We start from the raw sequence: 16,273 nt of genomic DNA on the forward strand, positions 1-16,273 counted from the left end.
GGTTGTTTACCGTACATGAGTTATGCCTGTACATGTTTTTTATGAAGCTAATACAACATTTTACCTTAATCTTAAAATTAAAAAAAAAAAAACATGTCGATCTGCTAACTTTGAGGAGTTCAAGGAAGAATTTCAGCACCACCTCAAACCAAGCTCTATTACTTTGTAATACAAATTTGTTGCAAGTAAAAAAATAAAATTTTAATTTTTTTACTCTTAAATTTATAGCTGGTTACAAAGTCTAGAACTTGTAGAAAAATGCCCATCTTGATTTGGTGAAACAAACCAGGCATAGAGAGTTAACTATTCTCTTTTTGGAACTTCGGTGGATTGCCTTCTATCAAGGCACTGACGATTTGGGATTGTGGTTGTTCATTTAAGAGAAAATGGGGTTACGGTATGGCCAGCTTCAGAAGCATTCACAAACAACAAAAAAATAATAGTATAAAAAAATGATATCGACATTAAATGGAAACCCCTCGCAATTTCTTCTATTGAGGAACACCAAATCTTTGAATCCGTTGTCATTAAACCTGTTCATGGGCCAGTCCCGACCTCGGATGGGCTTGAACATGTTTATAGGCCTGCGGGTTTAAATTCGGTTCAAAAAGCTTGATCAGCAATAAATTCAAATTGGGCTTGGATTTTGTCAAAATAGCCCGGCCCGAGCTCGACCTAAAATTAGACTTAAAATGGGTTATGTGATTATGTCCATTTGAATAATTTTTTGATTTAAAAATGTAAAACTATGTTTTAAAACGTAAAAGAAAAAGAAAAAAAACCATCTTATAAGCCCATTATTCATTTAAATAAGAAAAAAAACTATCTGAATTTTTAATTCTAATTTAAATAGGGGAAATTGTAATTTTTTTTATTAGGTTGGGCTTCGAATTTGGGCTTCAGGCTTTTTATCAGAGCCAGGTTCGAGCCCAAGTTATAGGCCTGTTGATCGGACCGGATTCGAACTCGGGCCTAACATATTTTCATTAATGATGAATAAAAGCCTGGGCCCGCCGCATGAACAGGCCTAGTTGTCAGACAGTGCCGGGTACCGATGTTTTGGCGATAGACGGTAATTGACATAGAGGACGACGGCGGCGACAATATGCACTATCCAGCGGCAAACAAAGCTGTAGCCCTTGATGTTGTCGACCGATGGCTTTCACGTTCACGGACGTCCTACCGATGGATGCTTCTAGGTTAGGGGAAGGCCAACCATCTCATGTAATTAAAATATTTACAACCTTTTAAGTATTTTTTTGTCTTTTTATGATTGGTCCGATAGGATTTTTTCGGTTAATATTTAAAAATTAGTTAACGTTAATAACTTTTAAATATGCCCACTTGGTCGTCTCTCATTGGAAGATGCGTTCCCGATTCAGAAAAGGCGGGACTCTATCTCAGAATTCTTTATTCATTGGACAGATGGGGTGAATTCAGATCGTGTATGGATGCCAATTTTATAAATAGGATGCGGTTTATAAAAGGGGCTACCAGTAGAGTATAGAGGCTGTAATTTCAACATTGTTGGTTGCAGTCTCCGTAGAAAATTCGAGTGAATATGAGTAGAAGGTGACTGTAATTTTATATTTCTGAGAGAATACAGTCTACCATCCCAAATAATTATTTATCATAAGAAATAGAATAGAAATATAGACTTTCCTGGATGGGACACCTGGATTTCTACACGGTTTTGAAACACCGCTTTTTATCAAACCTGGGGCCGCAGCCGCTGGAGCACAGCGCGAAGAGTCATCAAAATCAAAATCTACTGACATGTAAATACCCTCCTCGCATTGACTCACCACTCCACTTCTCCTAACATCCTCAGGGTTTTATTTGTCATTTCATTTGACGGAGAAAGATCTCACTAAACATTATATATTAACATGGGAGTTGTTTGCTATCGCAGGACAGCACTGGATCAATTCAAACTAAAACGCTTATCTGTCTTTGTTTGCCAATCATGTTTAGGTCACGCTCGATAGATCGAGCTGCGACTAGTCCCGATCCTGCGACAATGGCGTCGAAGAAACCAAAGCATTCTCGGACGCATAATACGAAGAAGCCTTCGCCCTCAAGGTCCAAGCATGTCCCTGCTCTGCTTTTGATGCTGTTATTCGTTCTCATCCTTCTTGTCGCTTTCGTAATCTTCTCCCATCAGGTCCACACCAAAGGCACCCCGAGTGCTAAAGATATCACTTCTTTCCTTCACAAGACCGTTAAGAGGTGTGTGTGGGTTTTTGCCTTGCTTGAATCTGTTTTTTAACGAACCTTAGTCATCTGGGTCGTCTGTGAATTCAATTTGACGATTTTCTTCTGCAGTTTCGATGGGTTGGGAGAGAAAGAGCAGCAATGGACGGAAGTTATCTCCTGGGAGCCTAGAGCAGCCGTTTTTCATAATTTCCTGGTAAGCACGGGAGGTTTGTAAAGGCATCCCATGGTACGTATTTTCTTTGGTTTATGCCTGGTTTTAGTCACAGAAAATCTGATTCTGGGCCACTCCGTTGTGCAGTCTAGGGAGGAATGTGAATACCTGATTGGTCTTGCGAAGCCTCGTATGGAGAAATCAGAAGTTGTCGATAGCACGACCGGGAAGAGTGTTGATAGCGGGTTAGCCTCTCTCTCTCTCTCTCTCTCTCCCACTCCCATCCACCCACACATTGAGATGGAACTTGACAAAGCTTTTTACACAGGGTACGCACAAGCTCTGGGACATTTCTCACGAGAGGGCACGATAAAATCGTTAGAAGCATAGAGGAGAGGATCGCAAAATCCACATTCATTCCTGTAGGTATGTGCCCAGATCGTTTTTGGGAGAAAAAAAATTCTGCAACTGCAAGCCTTCGAATTGTATTTTGGTGAACGAAGAATTTAATTCCCGATGCACAATCATTTGATATATTTGTACTGATTAAGACAAACGATGAAATTCACAGAGCATGGGGAAGGACTTCATGTGCTCCGTTATGAGCTTGGTCAGATGTACGAGCCCCATTTCGACTATTTCCTGGATGAATTCAACACTAAGAATGGGGGCCAACGGATGGCCACTGTTCTTATGTACCTGTAAGAACTCCCCTTCCTTCATGTATTGCAATTCGAAAATTCAGAGGGTGCGTCGTCTTATATATGTAGACTGACTTGGTTGTTTGCTTCCTTTTGCTCTTGATTGTACTACAGTTCTGACGTTGAAGAAGGAGGGGAGACGGTATTTCCCGATGCCAAGGGAAACATTAGTGCAGTTCCTTGGTGGTATGAATTATCTGAATGTGCAAAGAAGGGCCTCTCTGTTAAACCCAAGATGGGTGATGCAATTCTTTTCTGGAGCATGAAGCCTGATGCCACTCTGGATCCTTCAAGTTTGCATGGTTAGCCATTTCGATCTTCTTCATCTCTCAGTTTCTGTTGAACATTTCATCCAACATTAGCCATTTCTCTGAGCTTTTATTTTTCTTGTGTGATTGTTCTCAGGTGCTTGCCCTGTTATCAAAGGAACTAAGTGGTCATGTGCCAAGTGGATGCGTGTCAACGAGTACCAGGTCTGAGCTAAACAGTTGCGCTGAAGGTACGCTTCTATGCTCTTAAGGGTTGCTGTGACTGATGAGTGATGAATCGGATCACCTTCATTCAACAATTGATGCTTGATATTTCTATTTTCTAATTAAAAGCATAATTTAACTTTTAGGACAAATTAGACTACTCGAAATGCTTTCCCAAGGGTTTATATCTTATATTCATCCCTACCTGTTGCAGAAACAGAAGTTGGAAAAATTTTCCATGAATTTGATATATAACATTTTTCGTCCACCTCTGATTATTATTAACTATTTTCTTTTGTCAGGTTATCCGGATGATTCATTGTAGACTGTATAAATGTGTTAGAATTCCAAGCTGACTCTTCTTCGGATGAGAAATCTATGATGTATGCTTGTACGACCCAGACTCCTTCAGAAATTTGATAGATTAGCTATTCAGATTAGGAGGTATCAGCCTTCCACCACCAGAGGAATAAAAACTGGGCTTCCTTTACGAGGAGTTAATCTGCGCACCAAATTTACGTTTTCTTAGGAAACTAGAAAGATGGAATGGTTACGCTATATTTCAATGCCCAACTGTAATACCAAAAGAAAAATTTTAAATGGAAATTCATCAAATTGATTGTTTCATTAGCTTTTTCTATGTTATCCCACTAAGCTTATTTAGTTTCATAAACTTTCGACCGGCATGAGACAACGCCTGTCCCTACTTTGGATGCATTTAATTCCTCTGCTCTTGATCTTGGTGTCTATATGGGACAATCGATTTCTGGGTGAATAACCTTTAGTGAGAATATTCTCATTGCACCTTTTCAACATACGAATCCGAGGCTTTACTCGTACTATCATCGGGAGATGTTCCCAGTACACGGCGGCGATGTGCTGTGGGGCGGAGATGTGTGATTCCGTCGTAACGATGTTACTTAACAAGAACAGATCAAAATTCAGAAACGCCGACTCGCTAATGGATAAAATTGGCCCTGCTTTCAATTTTCAAATAGAGGAAAGGGCATCCAAGCCAAAGGTGAGCAGAACAGCCTCTGCTCGCCTAAAATACTAATCATATTACATGTGAAGCGGGGTAGTCCACTAGACTAGTTGCCCCTACAGTCAGTCAGGAAGTCAATAAGACCTCCTTCCGTTGTTTTTTTTTTAACAGAAGGAAGAAAAACCTAACGTAACAAAGTTGAAAATGGGCGTTTGTTTCTCTAAAAATCTAAATGGCTCAAATTTGCCAGCCAATCCGCAGCTCGGTTTTTCTCTCCACTGATGAGATTGAGCTGCCATACGTAATGATCTGCTTTCCCCTATGCTTCTGTATTCTTGAAATCAAGGATGAGCATTTCTAAGATGGGGGATCACTATTGCGGAGGCAGTCCATTACCATCTTTTGAGTCACCTTCAATCCAAATTTTGGTGAAACTATATATTTTGTGCGTTTCTATCCCTGCCCAACATGAATTCAGCCAATGTTGATGGAGGAGATACCTGCTTTAAGAATTGAAACTCCACCTGTCAAATCCTTTCCTATACAACGGAAAGAGCACAAACCGTTTGCTACGGCTCAAAATTGACTTTTATCCTTCCGGTTTAGGAGGCCGTTTGATAAGGGTTGAAGCAGCTGAACTGAATGACTTAATAATCAGGATATAATAACTAACCCAACATGCGATTCAGCCATTAAATAATTCACTTTCAGCTACCTCAGCTTTTTATCAAACGGGCACATGTATACAAAAACTTAGAAACACCGCGGCAGCAAACCTTGGGCTGGTGCCGCTGGACTAGAAGCTCCAACTCCAAGAACCAGTAAAATCAAATCCAGCTACCAAAAACTACGTACGGGCCCCCCTAGCTACCGTTGACTCATGGAACTAACATATATATAATTATATAGCAGAAGATCAGCACTTGGAATTTTGGAGCACTCGATCCGTTGTTATGGTTGTCACTGGTGATACACAGGCTTTTTTTGGTTTCGCCAATAAACGCGAATTCTTCGATCGATACCTTAGACACAAAGAAGGAATATTATAAATATCTTCTGTAATCTGTATCTCTCTTCTTCGAAAAATAATGCTTTCGAATAGTTTACTGAGATTTTGATCGTTGGATCAAGCTACTGCAGCGATGGCGAAAACAGCAAGGAATCGGGTGCTCGGCAGGAAATCGTCGTCGTTCACGCTTGTTTCTGCTATGCTTCTAATGCTGTTATTCGTTCTTGTCATGCTTGTTGTTCTCGGATTCTTCTCTCCTCCAGTCAGCAGAAATGATCCCCCTAAAGCAAAGGAAATCAGTTCGTTCGTCCACGACACTGTAGAATTAATGTAAGCAGGTTTTCAATCGCTAGCTGCTGCTGCATCTGCTTTTTTTTTTTTTTTTTAATCAATAAAGTCGTACATTTTGTCTCCATTTGTTCGTTCAATCGTCATCGCAATCTGCAATATTCAGAAATGATGGTGTCGGACTCGGAGAGAGAGGGTTGCAGTGGACGGAAGTTATCTCATGGGAGCCCAGAGCAACCCTTTATCACAATTTCCTGGTAAGCTTCGCTTTTTGACGAGGAAGAGCTCTTTAATCTATACGTATTTTCTACGTTCATAACCATATACGTATCTTGTACGTACATGCATGATCTCTCTGGTCTACGCCTGTAAAGTGGGTAGACGGGCACTGGAGTATGTATTTGTGTGATATGTGTGTGTTTATTTGATAAGGATTGAGGAATTACAAAAACGCCTGTCCACTTTACACTTTTCAGGGTGGTCCTGTATGTAAATTCTCTATTCTATACTGTTCATGGGCGGGCTCGGGCTTGGCTTAAAATTCTAATGGACCCGGCCCGAAGCCCATTAGTCTCCAATATGGAGTATAACATATTCAACACAAGCAGGAGAGACTATCTTTATAATTGGGATTTAAAGAAGCCACAACCCATAAGGCCCTAGGTACTGAATGTGGTTTACTTTGCTGAACAGTCTAAGGAGGAATGTGAGTACTTGATTAGTCTTGCGAAGCCTTACTTGGCCAAGTCATCAGTGGTGGATAGCAATACCGGCAAGAGTATGGATAGCAGGTTTAATTTATTTCCTCTCTCTCTCTCTCTCTCTCTCTCTCTCTCTCTCGACTCCCGAGTCCTGACCCATGAGTTGATCCTCAGCGTCCGCACGAGCTTTGGAATGTTTCTGAACAGAGGACAAGATAAAGTCGTGAGGAGCATCGAGAAAAGGATCGCAGACTTCAGTTTCATACCCGTAGGTATGCGCTGCGCTAGTTGTTAGTTGTTACTGCACTGGGTAGTGGTTGGTTCCCACTTCCCATAATATTTTCTCCAAGCCTTTCATTTCATAGTTTAGTTTCATTTCGAATTGACCCGGTTGACCGTCTGAATGGTTCAACCATCCGGTCCAGTGAACGTGTTCAGTCTCTTGTGTTACATTATAAAACCCTTTCAATATCGTGTGGTTTGGATTAATTTAATTGACAGAACACGGGGAAGGACTTCAAATTCTGAGATACGAACTGGGGCAGAAGTATGAGCCTCACTTCGACTACTTCATCGATGAATTGAACACTAAGAATGGGGGTAACCGGATGGCCACCTTACTTATGTACCTGTAAGAGTAGTACTCTAATATATCTAATAATCCCTAGATCTGTCTCTGGGTAGCGAAATATTCCAACTTGATGCATGACCCATCATGCGACTTAAAAAAAAAAAAAAAAAAAAAAACTAACTGCTGATACATGCAGCTCTGATGTTGAAGAAGGAGGGGAGACGGTATTTCCAAATGCCAAGGGAAATATAAGTGCTGTACCCTGGTGGAACGAATTATCTGCATGTGGAAAAAGGGGGCTGTCTGTTAAACCCAAGATGGGGGATGCAATTCTTTTCTGGAGCATGAAGCCTGATGCCACTCTGGATCCTTTGAGTTTGCATGGTCAGTGGCCATTCAATCTCTATATATATTCTCAGTTTAATTAATTACGTACCAATACATAAATCGATCGATCTAGCGTTGAGAGCTTTTCATCACCTATCTCTCCAGGTGCTTGCCCTGTTATCAAGGGAACCAAGTGGTCATGCGCTAAGTGGATGCATGTTAATGAATACAAGGTCTAACTGTGTTACCTACGTGTACCCTTGTAATTAAAGGTACGTACGTACTTACCCTTCCACATCAATATTAGCTTGTATCACCTCTGGCTTTCTCTTGCATTCGGTCTACTAACGAGATACTGATGCCTGTAATTCCCATAACAACACAACAGATGGATGCATGGATTTGTATGTTATATCCAATATGTCATTACTACATTTACACGTGTCCCTTAAAGGTCGTGTGGTTACCAAAAACAATCCCCAACTGAAAACATAAACACCCTTTACTTGGACATGTGTAAAAACAATCGCCACTTGTGAGTAGATCTCTGATTCTACTTATTGCGGTAACAGGATTGTTGCGAAGTAGGGAAAAATCTATGATGTGAAAAAGATATGATATGGAAATTAAGAATTTTCAATTTTGATCAATCCAAACCTATCCATGAGTTTTGATAAATAACATCTTATTTGTTACTACAATTATAGTTTTAGTTTATTGGTCATTAATTGTTTTTCGGATATCATTTCTTTTCCATATCATACTCGAAATTGTTTATTTATAGTTATAACATTTGATTATCTTTCCTTACTAATATTAACATTTTTTTGCAGGTTTGATAAATGAATTTATCAGGCGGCAACCATAATGTAATATAACAAGTATATTAGAATTCACTCTTTCTTGGGCCTAAAAACCTATTGTCGTAATTGAAACTCAACATATAGTATGTTATATCCAATATGTCAGTCTATATATAGAGTGCTCACACACATCCAACCATAATTAAATTAAATTAATGGGCTTCATAGCTCCAATTGATTGCAGCTGCATGTCAAATGAAAGAAAACAAATAATTCCTAGAGAAATAATGCAAATTTATAGTTTTTGATTGCAAGTAAAATGGCCGTGGAAATTAAACAAGATATTAAAAAAGAATGGGATTTTGTTCATTTTATGTGCAGCCAAATGCAACTTCATTAACAAATTGAAAAAGAATAAAAGAAAAGAAATGGGTTTCATTTCATTCCTTTGAGCACTGCAAATTGCATGACCTGAATATTAATTCGCAACCATGAGATGCAATTAGTAAATAAGTAAACCCGTACACAACATAAATGTATGGATAGTGAAGGATTGAGGAGGGAGATGGCAGCAGTGAAGGCTGAATGTGTTAGCCATTTGGCTCGTGGTCGTGGTGGAATGGAGAGGAATAATGTTCCACTTTCCCGCACGACCCATGGATGATGGGATGGAGCTTACTTCAAATTCACACCACTGATTCCTGCAACTTTTGTCAGCTTAGCTTCACGTTCTTCCATTATCATTCTATTTAATGATGTTTGCTTCTGGAACACAATGGTTGTTGGTTGACCTCGTCCATTATTAATTTATTGTTATTAATTAATTCATCATAAAAATATATTATTATGTACTACGTCTTCTCTTAACTTTAAGTGCATTATTAATGGATTCTGATTTCTATGTTCATTTCACTCCAAATCAACCGATTTTGCTCTTCATATAGTGCGTCTATGCATCTAACATTTTCGCTTTTATCAAAAGAGTCTATCCTCTTTTTAATTACTTTTGCTTTTCTTTGAAACCGTTTGACTGTTCTTTTGACACAAGATGATACAAATTTGTGGTAAATATGTATATTATTACATCATATAGAGTACTAACCATCACCATTTATGATTGAAATGTTAAATTTGATAACAAGTAAAAATAGAAATTTGTATCAATCAATTCTAAAACATTTCATAATATTTGAGGGAGAAAAAATCTTTCCCGTGCAAATTTGTATTGATCAAATACCCTCTATATCATCAGCACACTCAAACCCCAAAACCCTAATGTCCTTTCTCCATAGCTTTCTTCATGTATGCAGGATTGGATCAATTCCTGAAATTGAACAAAGAGCAAAGAGAAACCAAGATTTATTTCATATAGATTATAATAGATCAAATATTTTATATATATATATATATATATATATATATATATATATATAAAAAACCATGAGAAAGATAAGTTATCATTTTGGCTGTATTTGGATCGAAAGAAAAGGTAGCTAGGGAAACCTATACAAATAGTGGGAATATTTACTTTGAAACCTTACCCAATACCATATGATATAATCATCTTCTGATAAGTGTCAATTAATTTGCTTTTTAAAACAATATAGTTGCATCTGCCATGATACTATTAATCTATTATTTTCATTGAAGGAGCTGGACATGCATGTGCAAGAAACTGATTTATTAAACATGTACTCCTCTAATTAAAGAATGACATTGAAGAGTTGTCATCAATAATGGGAAATAATGGACGCTGCATATTCAGACTTCTTAATTCAATTCAAACGCCTCTGCTCGGAGCTTTAGTTCATCAGCCAGATGGGTCCCTTTTAACCAAACCACCTTTTCTGGGCTTCATGGTTCAGACTACTTGTAGTCCATTGTATAATTCATAATTGGATGCTGGTTTTGGTGTAAAGTGATTAGATTCTTGGATCGTTTGTCTTTATATCTGTTTTTCATATTAAAATCCCTTTGACTTATATTTTTTCTTTCTATCTTTATCGTCTTTCTGTTCTTCTTCTTCCTTCTTCCCATCAATTAATAGATTATCAGTGGGCGGTAGCTTGCCAGCCTAACAGAGAGATTTCAGACTTTGACTAGGATAAGGAGGGGATTAGAGTCCAGTCAGCCCACTTACCACGACACTCCAACCTTTTAAGTGTTTCCCATTTTGTTAAAACACTAGTAAATTTGTACATACATTTGCATATAACAGTATTTCTAAAACAAAATTATTTATAATTCAAATTCATGAGCTGAAGTGAAAGTAAATGCCATATATGTCTTCTTTATGCCTGTCGGATGCTTAGATAAGGGGGTATAAAACGTCCAACCAAAATTGCAGAAAAAAGGGGCATTCGCTCATCTTTAGGGGTGGTGATACTTAACCCCCTTAACTTTCTCATATTCCAATATTTTGCCCTCTCTCGTAACATTCCTTGGTTGACTTCGAAGGAGAAAGATTATCATTTGATCATATACTTGTTAAACATTTTTAAATCCTTAAATCAGCCTTTTTCTTAATTCGTTTAACCATTTTGCCCTTTCTCTTACATTAGGAACTAATGTATATTTACTTTCTTCTTCTTTTTCATAGTCAAATAACCCAAGTAGTGCACTAATTAATCATCAATACATTGTGAATAAATGTGAGATCAGTTGGTTTGCCCAACCAATTTTATCATTCTGTCCATACAAATATGGAAAAGGCATTTTAGTAAATTAGCATTCTCTATTATTAATACAGATTATCCAATTAAAAGAAAGGAGTAAAGTGTTGAAATCTGAGAGCTTAAGGGGTTTTTGCTACAAATAAAAAAAATCAGGATGAATAAGTGATACAATCCCCAAAGTACAAGGTGATAACATGAAATTGCCCCAAATAAAAAAAAAAAAAGGGTTTTTGTGGTTCAGTCCAGCACATAAATCTTAGTATAATTTGCACCATGGATTTGAAGATCAGGCCAGACTAGATGGTTGGACCCATTGACCTAAGAATTGATTATGATTTTGGACCCCTAAATTGCTTGTTCAAGGTTTGGACCAGATAATTGGACCATTTAATTAGAAATCGTGGTCAAAACGGTTCCTTTTTTTTTCCAGTTCTTAAAACCATGATTTATATACTTGAAACATAGGGTAGTGAATGATAGGTGAAGGTATTAATAAATAAAACCCAAAACAAGTAATAAACTGGACTGAAATTTTCCCCAAAAAAAAAAATTCACTCTTTCTATATAATCATCGACCTCACTATTCACCAACCCTTGGCCGGACTGGACTGGATTTGATTAGAAAGAGAATCAGTGAAGATCACTCATAATTATAAAATTACCCCTCATCTTGACTCTACCAAGAACAAAGAGGTTTCCCATTCAAGTGCTAAATTTGACATTTCATGTTTCAAAATTAAATCGTTGGACAAAAGCATCCTGTAAGAGAAAGAGAGAGAGAGAGAGAGAGAGAGTCCTCTCTTTCTTCTTTGAAAGAGTTGGTCAGGTGCTAAGAAGGCAGACGTTGTTAAGCTTTGCTAATAAAAGCGAGATCTCTGCGTACCACAGTGGTCGCAGAGAAAAAGGAAAAAATTAAAATTAAAGATTTGTCTCCGTCTCTCGTTCTCTCCCGTCTTTTTTTTAAAAAAAAAAAAAACAAAAATAGGGTTTTAACATTGCATAGCTGAGGTTTCGCTCGTTCCATCGACCTGCGACAATGGCGAAACCAAGGCACCATCGCCCATCTAGCAAGAGATCGCCTTCTTTCACGCTTGTCCTCGTTATGCTTCTCATGCTGACTTTCGTTCTCCTCGTGCTCCTAGCTCTCGGAATCTTTTCTCTTCCCATTAACACCAATGATGCTCCGAAAGCTAACGATCTCAGCTCATTCGTCCGCAAGAGTGCATACAGGTATACCTAGGCCTTGTTTCTGGCTGTAATTACGTCGTATCTTCTGTCAATTCGGTGGCGATCTGATTCGCCACTTTTTTTTTTTCAATTTGTTGTTTCATTGTAGAAACGATGGTGGGTTCGGAGAGAGAGGGGAACAGTGGACGGAGGTTATCTCCTGGGAGCCTAGAGCGTTCGTTTATCATAATTTCTTGGTCAGTTCTTGAAAGCGTATGGTTTCTTTTGTGTTTACTTTTCTATTCACTCTATTGATGGAATTGAAAATGTTGTCAGAATTGTTGGTCTCGCATTTTTGTTTCTGAATCCTGATTACAAGTTAATTTGATTCTTTAAGAGGACCATTCTTTAACCGATCTAGGACTTGTACTGACGATTTGGTTCTCTGAATTAATGCAAATTATATTTTACATCTTCTTTCTGGATCATATTGAAGATTCTAATGATTCATAGATCTACAACAAATGAAACATAGGTGGTATGAATTCTGTAAATAATAAATCCAGTTTTGGGTGAATTGATAGTTGTGAATTATGCTTTTCTGCTACAAACAAAAATCTTCCGAAAGAAAGCACAGAATAATAGGAGTTGTGAGTGGACCATGTCTGGGTCTCTCTTGTGACTGGACCATGTCTGCCTTGTGAAATGTGGATTCATGGCCATTCTTCCAAGTTACAAATTCAAATAAGTCTCCATTTGTAAACGTAACCATAATTTATACTACCAAAGTTGTCTTATTAATTTTGACGCAAAATGTTTAGCCTTTTATGACTATGTATAAGAACCGTGCTTTAACAGTTTGGTATATCATGAATTCTATCTGTGATTCATAAAAACCATAATACCTGTGATGATGTATCTTTATCTGTGGGTATATAGATCTATATTACTTCTGCTTCATTTCAATGTCACTACAAAAAAGAATGTTGCAGAAATCTGAATCTGGCTAATCTTTTGGCAGTCCAAGGAGGAATGTGAGTACTTGATTAATCTTGCAAAGCCTCATATGGAAAAGTCAACAGTTGTTGATAGCACAACTGGAAAGAGTAAAGACAGCAGGTTTGCATTTGTTGTATATGACAGAAATCGTCCCTCCTCTTCCTGTTTTTTCACAAAGGAATTTGACGTATTGCTGGTCCTTAGGGTACGTACGAGCTCTGGAACCTTTCTCAGGAGAGGACAGGATGCAATCATCAGGAACATAGAGAAAAGGATTGCAAATTATACTTTCATACCTGAAGGTATGTGATTATGGTGGTTTGGATGTATGATTGCTAATTTTCTACTTGTCATTATCTCTGCTCAAACATGGTTGGGACTCTATCATGAAGCTTGTGAGACTTGAAACTTGACCTAACTGGAATTGCCTTTCTCTTTACCTTGTCCTTTCTGATGTTGTTCCATGAGGCAAGGACTTCTTCAGATATTAATAATGCTCCTTGCATAAATATGATTATTACCAGTGTTCAAGCTTTCATTTTTTTTTGCTAGAGATGTTCAATCTAGTTGTTGATGGAAATCCTTGATTTTTCATTATCCAATTGCTTGAACAATGCCTACATCATCATACATTTAAAAAGTATCAAATATTAGTTCTTTTGTTTATTCTTTGTATTGAGTGTTCTAGGAACAAATGAATTAGTTACCAAAAAGAAAAAAAAAAAAAAAGAACAAATGATTTTTTTTTCTGTCTATTAATCTGCTTCAGCTTGTTAATGGCTTTATTGATCCTGCTAGGTTTATCACTAGTTTTTCTTCATATAAGCTACATATCATATGCATGTATTTTCTTGCAGATGTTTCTTTCACAGATACCTTTCACTTGGTTTACAATTCTTGATCCACTGTTTAAATGCATTGCCATTAACAGAACATGGGGAAGGACTTCAAATTCTCCATTATGAAGTTGGACAGAAGTATGAGCCTCATTATGACTACTTCCTTGATGAATTTAACACTAAGAATGGGGGTCAGCGGATGGCAACTCTTCTTATGTACCTGTAAGAGCTCATATTCTCATCATGTGGTGACTGGTGGACTGAATATATTTTGGGATGCATCATACAGTGACAAAGTTCTACATCTTTCTTTTATAGCTCTGACGTTGAAGAAGGAGGGGAGACAGTATTCCCCAATGCCAAAGCAAATTTCAGTTCTGTACCTTGGTACAACGAGTTATCCGAATGTGGGAAAAAGGGATTATCTGTTAAACCAAAGATGGGTGATGCATTGCTTTTCTGGAGCATGAGGCCTGATGCCACTCTGGATCCTTCAAGTTTGCATGGTCAGTTAATATATCGCTACCCAATCATTGCATTCTATTTTGATTAGGTTTCAATTACAATCAGGTTCATTTGGTGTAAAATTGTGTTAATAATTTCTCATCAGAGTTATCTTTTATGAGTTTATCTTCAGCATCAGCAAGTTTGTTTCAATGCTGCAACATGAACCAATTTTTTAGCTCAATTCTTGTTTTGGAATTATCTCAGGTGGTTGTCCAGTAATCAAAGGAAATAAATGGTCATCTACAAAGTGGATGCATATCAATGAATACAAGGTTTAAGTTTTTCAAGGTACTTATCTGTACCCAAACATTAAGAAAATATGAAATATTGCCCACTTGTAGCACAAAAAGTAGTTAGTATACTTGTTTTACCTTCAACTTAACCTATTTCACTTTTAATTTTTGGATATCTGCCTTCTCTAAGATATAAACAAACTTACTAGTTGGTCCAGATGGATTATTCTACATAACCTTTTTTATTTTTACCAAGGCTGCGTGCTAAAGAAAGTTTCATGAATCCTCATTTACTAATGGCAGCCATACCTCCAACACTATTACTGCTGCATGGAGTTTGTATAGACTAATGTATCATGCAAGAAGAGCACTGTGGGCAGTACTTGCTCTCAAACGTGGACAACCAACTTTTTCTCCTTTTCAGGATACATTATAAACTTCAAATTAAATTAATATAGCGTGGGTGATGGTTTATCCTGCAATCACTATTTAAATTGTGTGGCTTGAGGAATGAATTTTCTTCTTTTCCCCCTCGGTACTGTTCTAGTAGAATGTAACATGTATCCACTTGTTTTTTTATTACTTTCATTTATGACATTATTCATTTTCCACAATGTTACCTTTGGCAGGTTATCAAGATGAATTTGTTCATGTAGGCAATTGTTGTAGTGTGTTAATACATTAGAATTCCAGGCAGAGCTCCACTTGTTGAGGACAGAAATCTACAATGTAATCTTGTACCTTTTACCACCCAGATGCCTTGAAATTTTTGATAGACTACTATATCTCTGCTGACTAGCAACTCAAGTTTGGAAACATCGGCCCTTTCCACCACGGGAGAATAAAAGCCAGGGTCCTTGAAAGGAGGAGTTTATCTTCACAAATATTAGGATGTCATCAATGGGATGCTGATACTTAAACACTGGACCGTAAAACCAAAAAAAAAAAAAAAAAAGATGTAAATGAGTTGTTGTGTTTCATTAGCTTAATGTGGTCCTTGTCATGCGAGTTTATCGATTGCCCACTTTGTTTTGAACTGTTTGGAGCGGATGCGTAATGCGTAATCAATTTGTGGATTTATTGTCATGACATTTTGTAACCTTACATTCATCATTAAGGCTATGTTTGGTTTGAAGGAAAATGTAAGAAAAGGTAAGGAAACCTTTACAAACCTTATATTTGTTTCACTTTCTTTCCCTTCCTTTCCCTATCATTTCTTTCAAGCCAAACATAGCCTAAGGGTCATTTGATTTGGGGGAAAAGGTTGGAATGGGCCAAATGTTTGGTTAGACAGAATTAGAATCCCATTCTCATTCCAGGTGGAATGGCATTTCCCTAATCCCTATATGAGGGAATGGCCATTCCCTCTCCCTCCCCAGGAATGAGAATCCATTCCTGCCCATTCTGATTCTGATTTCAAATCCAGTCTGAAACAGACAGGTGAAGGGAATAGACCATTTTGATTCCGATTCTGATTCTGACTGAACCAAACGGGCCCTAAATGTCACAGGTTGCGGTCCCAGGCCCATGAGTTAGGTATTGAAATATTCAGCTAGCAGGAAGAAACCCAAATCAGAATCGGATGATGTGTTCCCAAATTGTGGTTCCAAATTCCAATGGATCGGGG

At 37.8% G+C, this 16,273-nt stretch overlaps 3 protein-coding genes across 4 annotated transcripts; all 3 read left to right on the forward strand.

Moving 5' to 3' along the window:
- Window positions 1-1,906: 1,906 nt before the first annotated feature.
- Window positions 1,907-4,169, forward strand: LOC148849874 (putative prolyl 4-hydroxylase 10). Its single transcript, XM_088946101.1, has 8 exons — window positions 1,907-2,229; window positions 2,326-2,410; window positions 2,516-2,613; window positions 2,697-2,794; window positions 2,940-3,069; window positions 3,184-3,371; window positions 3,475-3,568; window positions 3,845-4,169. Exons 1-7 carry the CDS (start codon window positions 1,967-1,969, stop codon window positions 3,546-3,548), a joined length of 936 nt encoding a protein of 311 aa, XP_088802227.1. The 5' UTR covers window positions 1,907-1,966; the 3' UTR covers window positions 3,549-3,568; window positions 3,845-4,169.
- Window positions 4,170-5,669: 1,500 nt separating this feature from the next.
- LOC148849875 (putative prolyl 4-hydroxylase 3) lies at window positions 5,670-7,662 on the forward strand. The gene is made up of 7 exons (XM_088947155.1): window positions 5,670-5,866; window positions 5,991-6,081; window positions 6,518-6,615; window positions 6,700-6,797; window positions 7,027-7,156; window positions 7,293-7,480; window positions 7,589-7,662. Exons 1-7 carry the CDS (start codon window positions 5,670-5,672, stop codon window positions 7,660-7,662), a joined length of 876 nt encoding a protein of 291 aa, XP_088803281.1.
- A 3,839-nt stretch (window positions 7,663-11,501) lies between these two features.
- Window positions 11,502-15,732, forward strand: LOC148849876 (putative prolyl 4-hydroxylase 3). Of its 2 annotated transcripts, none has more exons than XM_088943814.1 (8): window positions 11,502-12,131; window positions 12,238-12,325; window positions 13,090-13,187; window positions 13,272-13,369; window positions 13,999-14,128; window positions 14,225-14,412; window positions 14,618-14,701; window positions 15,276-15,732. In XM_088943814.1, the coding sequence occupies exons 1-7, from the start codon at window positions 11,938-11,940 to the stop codon at window positions 14,689-14,691; spliced, it is 870 nt and encodes a 289-aa protein (XP_088799940.1). In that variant the 5' UTR covers window positions 11,502-11,937; the 3' UTR covers window positions 14,692-14,701; window positions 15,276-15,732. The 2 variants fall into 2 exon arrangements, with proteins under 2 accessions (XP_088799940.1, XP_088799941.1); XM_088943815.1 differs by having other exon boundaries at window positions 14,950-15,400.
- Window positions 15,733-16,273: the final 541 nt, after the last annotated feature.

This window comes from Nelumbo lutea, chromosome 5, assembly GCF_056320005.1.
Source record: "Nelumbo lutea isolate HS-2025 chromosome 5, American lotus-T2T, whole genome shotgun sequence".
In the NCBI taxonomy this organism is placed as follows: Eukaryota; Viridiplantae; Streptophyta; class Magnoliopsida; order Proteales; family Nelumbonaceae; genus Nelumbo; species Nelumbo lutea.